The 10,504-nt window shown below is 46.9% G+C and overlaps 1 protein-coding gene across 1 annotated transcript; it reads right to left on the minus strand.

Moving 5' to 3' along the window:
• Positions 1–414: 414 nt before the first annotated feature.
• On the minus strand, positions 415–4,665 carry LOC128421715 (oocyte zinc finger protein XlCOF6-like). Its single transcript, XM_053404849.1, has one exon. The coding sequence runs from the start codon at positions 4,539–4,541 to the stop codon at positions 2,805–2,807; it is 1,737 nt and encodes a 578-aa protein (XP_053260824.1). The 5' UTR covers positions 4,542–4,665; the 3' UTR covers positions 415–2,804.
• Positions 4,666–10,504: the final 5,839 nt, after the last annotated feature.

The raw sequence follows: 10,504 nt of genomic DNA on the forward strand, positions 1-10,504 counted from the left end.
AATCCCATAGAATGGCCAAGGCAAAGACATTTCTCTCATGACGTGTCCAAACTTGTGCCAGCTGTGGTGAGTGCCAGGCAACATGGTTAATATGAAAGCCCTAAGTGGATTCACCAGGGATTGCCACTACTGTGACACCATGTCGGTGTGAGACCACAGAAGAGCTACCTTCGCACCTGAGAACACAAAAACGGTGGAGCTAAAAAAACCAAACTGCATTTTTTTTCAGTCAGTAGTGGACCTTCCTACTAAATGTAAAGCATAGACCACTATTGAACAAAATACAACAGGTGTTCTTTTATGTGATATCCTATATCCAGCTATCTGCACTACTATACTTGCAAATGACCTTAAGAAGCATGGCTTGCAAGTCCCCTTCAGGTTTGCACAAACCCACACATCTGGTACGGTGGATACCAAATTATTATTTAGTGCATATCTATATAACATACACGTACATTGTATTGGTCCGTGTTGCTCCCTCCTTTGCTGCCCTGCTCAACCCACCTCCTTTTCCATTAGAGCCTATTCCCACTCACAGGGCACCCCTACCTTCACCGAGATTTAGGGTGCGGAGAAAAGATTTGCAAGTTCTTACAGAACTTTAATGCAAATCTATCTCCGAATGGGGGACTGATAGGGAGGGGGGGCATGTCTTCTTCACCTTCTTCTTCGCTACAATATATCAATTTATTTCCAATTGTCAATGTCAAAAGGGACTAAAATCTATAAAATTCATAGAAAATCAACGTGCCAATTTGCTCAATTTCTCTAGGACTCCACCACACCTCCCCTGTCCTCCATAATCCCTCAAGCAAGGTGTCAAGACCCTAATCCTGTCAAATCACTCTGCCAAGCCTTTCCTCCAGGAAATGCCAGTACATGGACCATTGTCTTCTCATCAGGAAGTGCTTATCTGTGCATATCTCCAGCTCTGCATATTCCCCCCTCCCTCCTCCATATGTTAATCCTGTGTAACCCAACCTCTTCTTAATGTATTCATGATGTAACTGGGATGTGTTTTGCACTGTATTCTGGGGCATGGAGGGAAGTTTCAAAAGTTTATGTCACGCCTTTCTCGCGGTTCAATCTCGCCTTGAACCTGTTGCGCAATAAACGTGGATCTTCTGCAGCTTGCTCCTGTCTCCGGCTGAGCTCATTTTCTTCCGCAGGGACCCGCGGACTTAGTCCGACGAGCTGGGTGGCAGAGCAGCCTCGCACCCAGATTTTACCGTAACATCCCGATCAGAGGAATTCCGTCATTACTGGAGGCACAAACCCAGAAGTCTTCGAGAACACTGTCCCACCATCTCGTCCTCTGTGGTCCCCTTCTCCTTGTGCCCTCCATCTTTCCCAACATCAGGGTCTTTTCCAGGGAGTCTTCTCTTCTCATGAGGTGGCCAAAGTCTTGGAGCCTCAGCTTCAGGATCTGTCCTTCCAGTGAACACTCAAGATTTTTTTGGAAAATCAATAAAAATGATTAAAAATAAAATCCACACCCCAGGATATTTCCCCTATCACCTCTTTTCCACCTCCCCCCCACCTTTTTTCACCCCATACCTAAAACCCAGACATCCTGCAGTGCGCCAGGATTGTGACTGCTGCCCTCAGCAAACAAAATAGCTCCCCCCGATGCTTAGGTGCCCTGAGGGCTGTGCGGGACCCCCAATCCTTGAAATGAAAAAGGGAGGGGCTCAGAAAACCTGAAGGGAGCAGGCAGGGGGGGCTGCACAGGATCCAGAAGCTCCTCCTCGCTGATCCCCCCCATGAAGTTCCTTTAAGACCCCACATTGCAGGGGGCAGCCTCACCTGCAGCGAAACAAAATGCAGCTGCCCTGGCCGAGTGGAGCCAGGTTGGGGGGCACCGTGGGGACCCGGAAAGGTGCCCCTAGAAGAAATGTGCCTCCCCAGTTGGAGGCAGCCCTCCTTCTGAAACACCAAGAGAGTAAACGGACAGTTCTCTGAATGGAGAGAAGCAGAAAGCGGAGTCCCCTCAAGATCAGTATTGGGACCTGCGGCTTTTCAACTTGTTCATAAATGATCTAGACTTAGGAGGGAGCAGGGAGGGGGCAAAGTTTGCTGATGGCAGTAAATTGTCCCGCGGTTCATGAGTGAACGTGGGGCCCCCAAGAGACTTCCCTAGTACCTGCACCCCTCCTTCTCTCTCTTGAAATTAGGTTTGGGGGGAAATATCCCATTCAATTTCAGTATTCCAAGTTTTCTTCAGAACGCGCAGGGCAGGAGGCAGCGATAAAGTTCTGGTGAAGAAGCAGTGCTTGGAGATCATGCGGTGGGGGGGTGACAGAGTTTGGTGCAAAAACCAAAGGTACTTTCATCTAAAATTATACTCATGATTGTGAGATGTTCCCTTCATTATTTCATTATTATACAGTTTTACATATAAACACCAGAACTTCACATATACCTCATGCTTTTAGGAATGATTTCCTACTGAGTTCATTGCTCAGAGTGGACTCTGAGAGGAAGACGTCCCACACTCCATACATCTAAATGGGTTCTCCCATGTGAGAGTCCTGGGATGTTCCTTGATCACTCTATTATAAATAAAGCACTTTTTGCAATCTTTTCATTTAAACTGCTTCTCCTCTCTGAGTTTGTTGATGGTTTGAAGGATTTCAACTCTTAAAGTTCTTCCTGTCCATAAGTCTGTTGATTCTGAACTTCCACTAAGAGTGAACCTCTATCTACTTTCTTGATATTTATATGGTTTGTCTTTAGTGTTAGTTTGTTGACAAAAATCAAGGGTTCCACTCTGACTGAAGCTCCTTCCACAGTCCATACCTTTAAATACTTTCTCCCCTGTGTGTCTGCTGATGTTTTCTAAGATTTCCACTCTGAGTGAAGCAGTTACTGTACTCCATACACTGAAATGGTTTCTCCCCTGTGTGTGTCCGTTGATGTGATCTAAGCTTTCCATTATCACCAAAGGTCTTTCTGAACTCCATACATTTATATGGTTTCTCTTCTGTGTGAGTCCGTTGATGTGTTGTAAGGGCTCCACTCTGACTGAAGCTCTTTCCACACTCGATACATTTAAATAGTTTCTTACCGATGTGAGTCTGTTGATGTATTCTCAGGTTTCCACTATAACTGAAGCTCTTTCCACACTCCATACATTCATATGGTTTCTCCCCTGTGTGAATCCGTTGATGATTTCTAAGGTGTGCACTCTGACTGAAGCTCTTTCCACACTCCATGCATTTAAATGCTTTCTCCCCTGTGTGAGTCCGTTGATGTCTTCTCAGGTTTCCACTATAACTGAAGCTCTTTCCACACTCCATACATTCATATGGTTTCTCCCCTGTGTGAGTCCGTTGATGATATCTAAGCTCTCCACTCTGACTGAAGCTCTTTCCACACTCCATACATTCATATGGTTTCTCCCCTGTGTGAATCCGTTGATGATTTCTAAGGTGTGCACTCCGACTGAAGCTCTTTCCACACTCCATGCATTTAAATGGTTTCTCCCCTGTGTGAGTCCGTTGATGTCTTCTAAGGCTTCCACTTTCATTAAAGCTCTTTCCACACTCCATACATTCATATGGTTTCTCCCCTGTGTGAGTCCGTTGATGATATCTAAGGTCTCCACTCTGATTGAAGCTCTTTCCACACTCCATGCATTTAAATGGTTTCTCCCCTGTGTGAGTCCGTTGATGTCTTCTAAGGTTTCCACTTATATTAAAGCTCTTTCCACACTCCATACATTCATATGGTTTCTCCCCTGTGTGAGTCCGTTGATGATATCTAAGCACTCCACTCTGACTGAAGCTCTTTCCACACTCCATACATTCATATGGTTTCTCCCCTGTGTGAATCCGTTGATGATTTCTAAGGTGTGCACTCCGACTGAAGCTCTTTCCACACTCCATACATTTATATGGTTTCTCCCCTGTGTGAGTCCGTTGATGATATTTAAGGTCTCCACTCTGACTGAAGCTCTTTCCACACTCCATGCATTTAAATGGTTTCGCCCCTGTGTGAATTCGTTGATGTATTTTAAGGTCTGCATTCTGACTGAAGCTTTTTCCACAATCAATGCATTTATATGGTTTCACCCCTGTGTGAGTCTGTTGATGTCTTCTAAGGCTTCCAGTATCACTAAATCTCTTTTCACACTCCATACACTGAAACGGTTTCTCCCCTGTGTGAGTCCGTTGATGTTGTCTAAGGTGTCCACTTTGACTGAAGCTCTTTCCACAATCCATACATTGAAATGGTTTCTCTCCTGTGTGAGTCCGTTGATGTGTTCTAAGGGTTGCATTGAAACTGAAGCTCTTTCCACACTCCATGCATTCAAATGGTTTCTCCCCTGTGTGAGTCCGTTGATGTTGATGTCTTCTAAGGCTTCCACTATCATTAAAGCTCTTTCCACACTCCATACATAAATATAGTTTTTCCCCTGTGTGAGTCCGCTGGTGTGTTCTAAGTTTTGCATTGAAACAGATGCTGTTTCCACACTCCATACCTTTAAGTGAGTTCTTTCCTTTTTGTGTTCGTGTATGTGAACTATGTGTGCTCATTCAGTGAAGCATATTCCACATTTCACACATTTTAATGGCTATTCCTAATGAAACGAAAGGTGCCCTGTCCCCTGCAATTCTGTCTTCTCCATCACCTTTTTCAGAGTGGACAGAAAGCAAATCCTGTTTGGGCTTCAGGAGAAAGAACAGACACAAAAAATGGATACATTAACCGCCATTAGCACCTTCTCTTATTTCAACATCTCCCACATTCTCCCATGTTCCCAATTTTTAGGAAATGAAAATGGTATGATGTCTAATGATAGTAATGCATCAGCAACCTTTCATAATCCTCAATCATCTTTAATAACACAGCATGATCTTGGAATACTGTTGTCCTCTGAGACTGCCTTTCAAATCAAGTGGTTGCCCCCGTTTCCACCTCTAGATCTTCATGAATCACCTGCACAGTCCCACTGACCTCAGGAGGTCCATATGGACTATTTTGGGAGACCCAGGCCTTCATCTCTTCCAGGGACTGTGGTCTGGGTCAGTCAGAGAACTAGTGACAAGGCTTGGTGCTTGGGGTCAGCTGAATGGGTGTTCAGGGTTGCTCTTGTTCTTGGAGATGGACCTCTGTCTACATGCCTCACATTGCATGGAGAGAGCAGGAGAAGCAGAAGGAAAGCAGATGGCACATGCGAATCTCAGGCGGAAACACCCACCCCAATGGGTCTTTATAATGATGATGTGCTGCCTGATCCTGTGCTTGTCTTCTGACAGAGGACTATCCTAATCTGGCACTGAAAAGCAGGATATTCAAGGCAAGGAGATAACTGTACTTAATGGTAGGTGGACATTATTAGTCTGACACAGTTGAAGTAAACAAGTAAAAAAATAGTCCAGTAGCACCTTAGACACCAACTAAGTTTCTTCTAGGTATAAGCTTTCGTGTGCTTGCACACTTCTTCATAGTGATGGGTAGTGGGAGATGGTAGTAGGAGTACCCTTCTGAGAAAAACCCCACCCCACCCTCCCACGATATACAAGGGTCTGGTGACATCTGTGTCAGTGTATCTGAAGAAGTGTGCATACACACGAAAGCTTATACTCAGGACAATCTTAGTTGGTCTCTAAGGTGCTACTGGACTATTTTTTAATTTTTTATTTCAACTGTGTCAGACCAACATGGCTACCTACCTGAATCAAGATGTCATGGGGTGTTGGGGAGCAGTAGTTCCTTTGGTGGGGGACATGTCCTGCACCTTCTGGGGTCATTTTTCCACCCTTGGTGCCCACGCTGCACTCAGCTCTCACCTGTGGCTTCCAGAAGCTGTCAGCATGCAACAGGGGTTCAAGCAATGGCTTCAACCGGCCGGCTAAACCAGGTGAGGAAAGCTGATGGGTCTCAAATCCTTGGGGGGCTGGGGAATTCTGCTGCACCTGAAGTCAAGCCCTGGTGGATGGAGAGGAGGAGAACAACTGTGAATCCCAAAGTCCAGAAGGCAGATTCTGCCTGTGCGGAAGAGGAAAGTGAAGGGCAGATGGGGCACGTCCACCTGGAGGCTTGTTATCTAGTCCCAGGGTTACTCTGACATTGAATTGTATATAAATTACAGTATTGAAATGCGCCTGCTCCCACTTCATATTCTGATATTATTCTATTCTGCTTGTCTGTTTATTACTTGAGTGCTGTTTTGGCCCCTGCCTTGGCCCTGTGGACCTGAAGGAGCATCTTCACCCCCATCACTCAGTCCGGACAGGGAGGTCCGCCTCCAGACTTCCGGGGTGGCGCCATCGGTAATGGCGGACTCCCTCTGAATTGGAGGGACCAGCTCCGCATGAAACGGGTCTTTTCCGCTACGGCGAAGCGGGGACCCTTCTGGAAATCACAGGCGGATGAAGCCTGTGACTGTGGGACTCGGCGGGCATCCTTAGCGCCCCCCCAACCCGCAAAGGAAGCCACTAACGGGCTCCGAAGCGACGAGGGGGAAGTGGCGCGGTGCTGTGAGTCAATTGCTTTTTCTGCAGAGCGAAGCCGTATAGCCGTTACCGGAGAGCGCTGCCTTTTTCCTGGGACAATTTGGCATCTAAAATAACCACCCGTGAGTACTGAAACACTGAATAATTGGACTTGAATTAAGAACTGGCGAAATAGAAAGGAATTTGGACTTAAAATTTACCCTAATTTGGTTCTGAAACAGGAAGGTCTAAACAGGAAGTCAGCCTTCCGTTTCCTTGTAGCCAGAACAAAGCAAAGACAACGTAAACTAGAGCTTTGAAAATCACTTTTAAAGGACTGGCTTTCATCATTTAAAATCGCTGAACCCCCCTTCGGCAGCAGGAGAAGAAGGGGGATCTTTTTTGGGCTGTTTAAACCTGCAGAAGTGAGTTTAAAGCAAAGTAATTTTTCACCGTCCTGATCCTGGAGCGGGGTCTCAGAATTGACGTTTGAAGCTCATTGACCAGAAACAAATGTCTCTGACAGACAGTTAAGAGAAGAGAAACATAGTGACTCCATTGTTTCCTTTCGCATTTTAAAAGAACAAATATGGACAAAATATCACAAAAAAGAAACTTTGTTGCCATTGTTATTAAAAGAAAGAACAACTAGAAGCTTTCCCCCCTAGAGGGGGACTGTGAAATTGTAACTAATTCCTGGGAGCTTGCAGCTGTCTTAGATTACAACCGTGGGAAAGGATTTGTGACCTTGCAGGACAATGTCTTCAGAAGCACTGTTGGGTGCTTTCTGTAAAATAAATGCCCTATTGGATCAGTTAAGCCAGAAGACGGATTTAATGACTAATGCGGCCAGAACCCTTGAACAGGTAGTGGGAAATTATATGGAGCCCACCCAGGAACTAAAACAGGAGTGTGCCATGACAGAACAACTGAAAGAAGAGGATGTTGCTGAATCTTGGGCGCCAGAGACGGAGGGAGCAGCGGCCCAGCAGGAACATAAATTTTTGGAGTTGACAAATGAACTTGGAAAAAACCAGACTTGGAAAGATAAAGTTTGGTTAGGTTTGGAAATGGGGGGCTGGATAGACCCCCCCCTTTACATGGAGATTTGGACTTTTCGAGTCTGGCAATGGGCCGTCTGATGTCTGGAGCTGTGGGGGCTCTCAATTTTGGAGGGAATCTGGAACATGTTTTTAATTACCATATGGAGTCCAGTCTGGTCTATGGAAAAGGGGCTGAATTGTTGATAAGGGTCCAAAACATTACCAAGCTGGAGTTCCCGAGAATGAAAGGAAAATATGAAGAAGAGCTGCGGAAGGGACATGGAAGAGACTTGAGGGCCTCGGATATAAGGTTACCAGGTTAATGTGCTAGATTAATAGGTTAAAAAGGACTGACAAAGCCCGGGACCAGGAGGAAGGGACGCTGGATGAAGATTGGATTGTTTCTCTCTTTTTTATATATATAATTAAGATTGTTCTATAAAATTAATGAATGTTAGAAAAATGTTGAAATGAAATTACTTGGCTCTTGTAAAAATGTCTAAAGAATTAGGTAAGAATGTTATGGTTAGGAGAAGTTGGTAAAAATAAGATTTAAGCTTTAAACTTTAAGGTTTCTATATGATAAGATGAAAATAGAATTAAGGTAATGTAATGACAGAATATTATGAATTAAGGAAAGGATTTGCTGTGATTATTATTAATCAGGATACAAGAAAAGGGAGGAGGAGGAGGTCAAAGAAAGAAGGTATTGAAAGTGGGGAATCTGAGAATGATGGTTTTATTTTTTATTTTTATTTTTCTGTCTTGTTTTTTCTTTGTGTGTGTGGAATTTTTTTTATTTTTAATTTTTTTAAAAAACAAAAACCTTTTTTCCAATAAATATCATTAAAAAAAAAAAGGGGAGGTCCGCCTCCGAGGGTCTTCTGCTGGTTCCCTTGCTGTTAGAAGTGAAGTTCCAGGGAACCAGGCAGAGGGCCTCCTGCCCCATGGAATGCCCTCCCTTCAGAGGGCAAGGAAACAGGCAACCATCTGACATTTAGAAGACAGCTGTATCAGGAGGTTTTTAATGTTGGATGTTTTACTGTCTTGTATATGTACTGTACTGTACTGTTGGGAAGGTAAACAGCATTTCCGTTCCCTGATCTGGCTCACCAGAAGTGGCTTAGTCATGCTGGCCACATGACCCGGAAGCTGCACACCGGCTCCCTCGTCCAATAAAGCAAGATGAGCGCCGTAACCCCAAAGTCGGCCACGACTGGACCTAAGGGTCAGGGGTCCCTATACCTTTACCTATATGTACTGTAAGCTGCCCAGAGTGGCTGGGGGAAAAGATGAATACTATAACTTTTACAGTGGTACCTCGTGTTACAGACGCTTCAGGTTACAGTCTCTGCTAACCCAGAAATAGCACCTTTTGTTAAGAACTTTGCTTCAGGATGAGAACATAAATTGCACGGCGGCAGCAGGAGGCCCCATTAGCTAAAGTGGTGCTTCAGGTTAAGAACAGTTTCAGGTTAAGAACGGACCTGCAGAACAAATTCAGTTCTTAACCCGAGGTACCACTGTACTGTTATTTTTATCTTGTGATTTTTTGTAGTTAATTTGGAATTCGTACTGCAATATCAGCTCTCGAAATGTTATGGGTGGAGAAAATCACAGGGTTGCTGTAAAATATAATCCCACCCATGACTTCTCATTTATATACAGTCTGTCAATTTGGAGGGGGGGGGTCACACACCTCACCTGTGCTAATACTGGCAGTCTTTGGCCTGTACAGGCACACCCGGTGTGTAGAGCCTCCAGCCCCAGGCACTGTCTATCATGAAAATGGGTCCTTTGACTGGGAAGATTCATGCAGTCGCTGTCATCGGATGATGATGGGTTGTATCTCAGCTTGTCAGTCACTCTGACATTGCCTACAAAGAGTAAGAGGAACAGAAATGCTTTGGAGGTGCAACTTCTATATGAATCCTGAGAGCCATTCCATGGACTCCGCACCCCTGTTTCTGATGAGAGGTGTACATTATCCTCACCCTCAGCGGAAAAGACAATAAAGATGGAAGCCTGAGAGAGAGGAAAAGGATTCTGGCTGCTTCCTGGGTGGGATTGCGGAAACCAAGAGCCGCTTCTGAGAAGGCCTCTCCCCTCCCCTCTTCCTCTCGGGATTTCCTCTCCTCTCCAGGGGACCAATGGCTGGACTGGGCAGAATCGCTGTCTGGACAGGGCAGGGGATTATGGGGTGGGAAGAGGATGGAGCTTGCAGGAAGGAAGGGTGGGGGGACACGACCCCCCACTTTCCAGTGATCCCTCTCTGGTCGCCTTGAAGAGGGGGTCGATTCCTGGGTGGGAGGGAGAAGCCAAGGCGGCCCCTCCAGAGATTCCCCGAAGAAGCCACGATGGAGACGCCCCCCCCCCAGTGCTGCCCTTCTCTGCCCCGGGAATGCTCCCCCTACTTCCCCGACCCCCTCCCTCTCTCCCGGGGTCTCCTCTGCACCCAGAGGCCCCCTTGGCTCACCCCTCGCCATGCGCCCCCCATCTCTCCGTCCCTATCGCCCCCCAAGACGAGCCGGGGAGGGACAGGGGGGTCTCTATCCAGGCGCCTCCCGCACCCCTTAACCCTTTCCTGGCCCGCTCCTCTCCGCGCCCCAGGGAGTCCTCGTGGGTGGGCGCCCCATCTCCGCCCCTTCGCAGCACGCGTGCAGGATCCAGCCCCACGGAAGGCGCTTGGGGGAGCTGGAGGGGGTCTCTGGGTCCTTTTCTCCCCTCTCCCCCCCCCGCGACCCCTTTACCTCTCTCTCCTCGCTCCCAATTCTCCTTTCCTGCAACATCCACGGGGGGGGGTCCCCTGCCTCCTCCCTCCCCTTTCCGAAAGCGCGCCCCCCCCAGAGCTACGGGGCAGAGCAGCAATCCGGAGTGGAAGCTCCACTTCCGGGAGAAGCAGGCAGGTTGGGAGGGGGCTCACCCCCCCCACATTCTCGGAGCAGAAGCCGGATTGGAGGAGGAGGAGGAGCCGTGTATTGGAGGCGGGATTTGGGGTGGTGGGGGCGAGGTGAGAGG

Source organism: Podarcis raffonei, chromosome 10 (genome assembly GCF_027172205.1).
Source record: "Podarcis raffonei isolate rPodRaf1 chromosome 10, rPodRaf1.pri, whole genome shotgun sequence".
Taxonomy (NCBI): domain Eukaryota; kingdom Metazoa; phylum Chordata; class Lepidosauria; order Squamata; family Lacertidae; genus Podarcis; species Podarcis raffonei.

Excerpts from the sequence above, each read along its gene's own strand:
- LOC128421715 (XM_053404849.1), bottom strand. The coding sequence starts at position 4,541 with ATGAGCACACATAGTTCACATACACGAACACAAAAAGGAAAGAACTCA.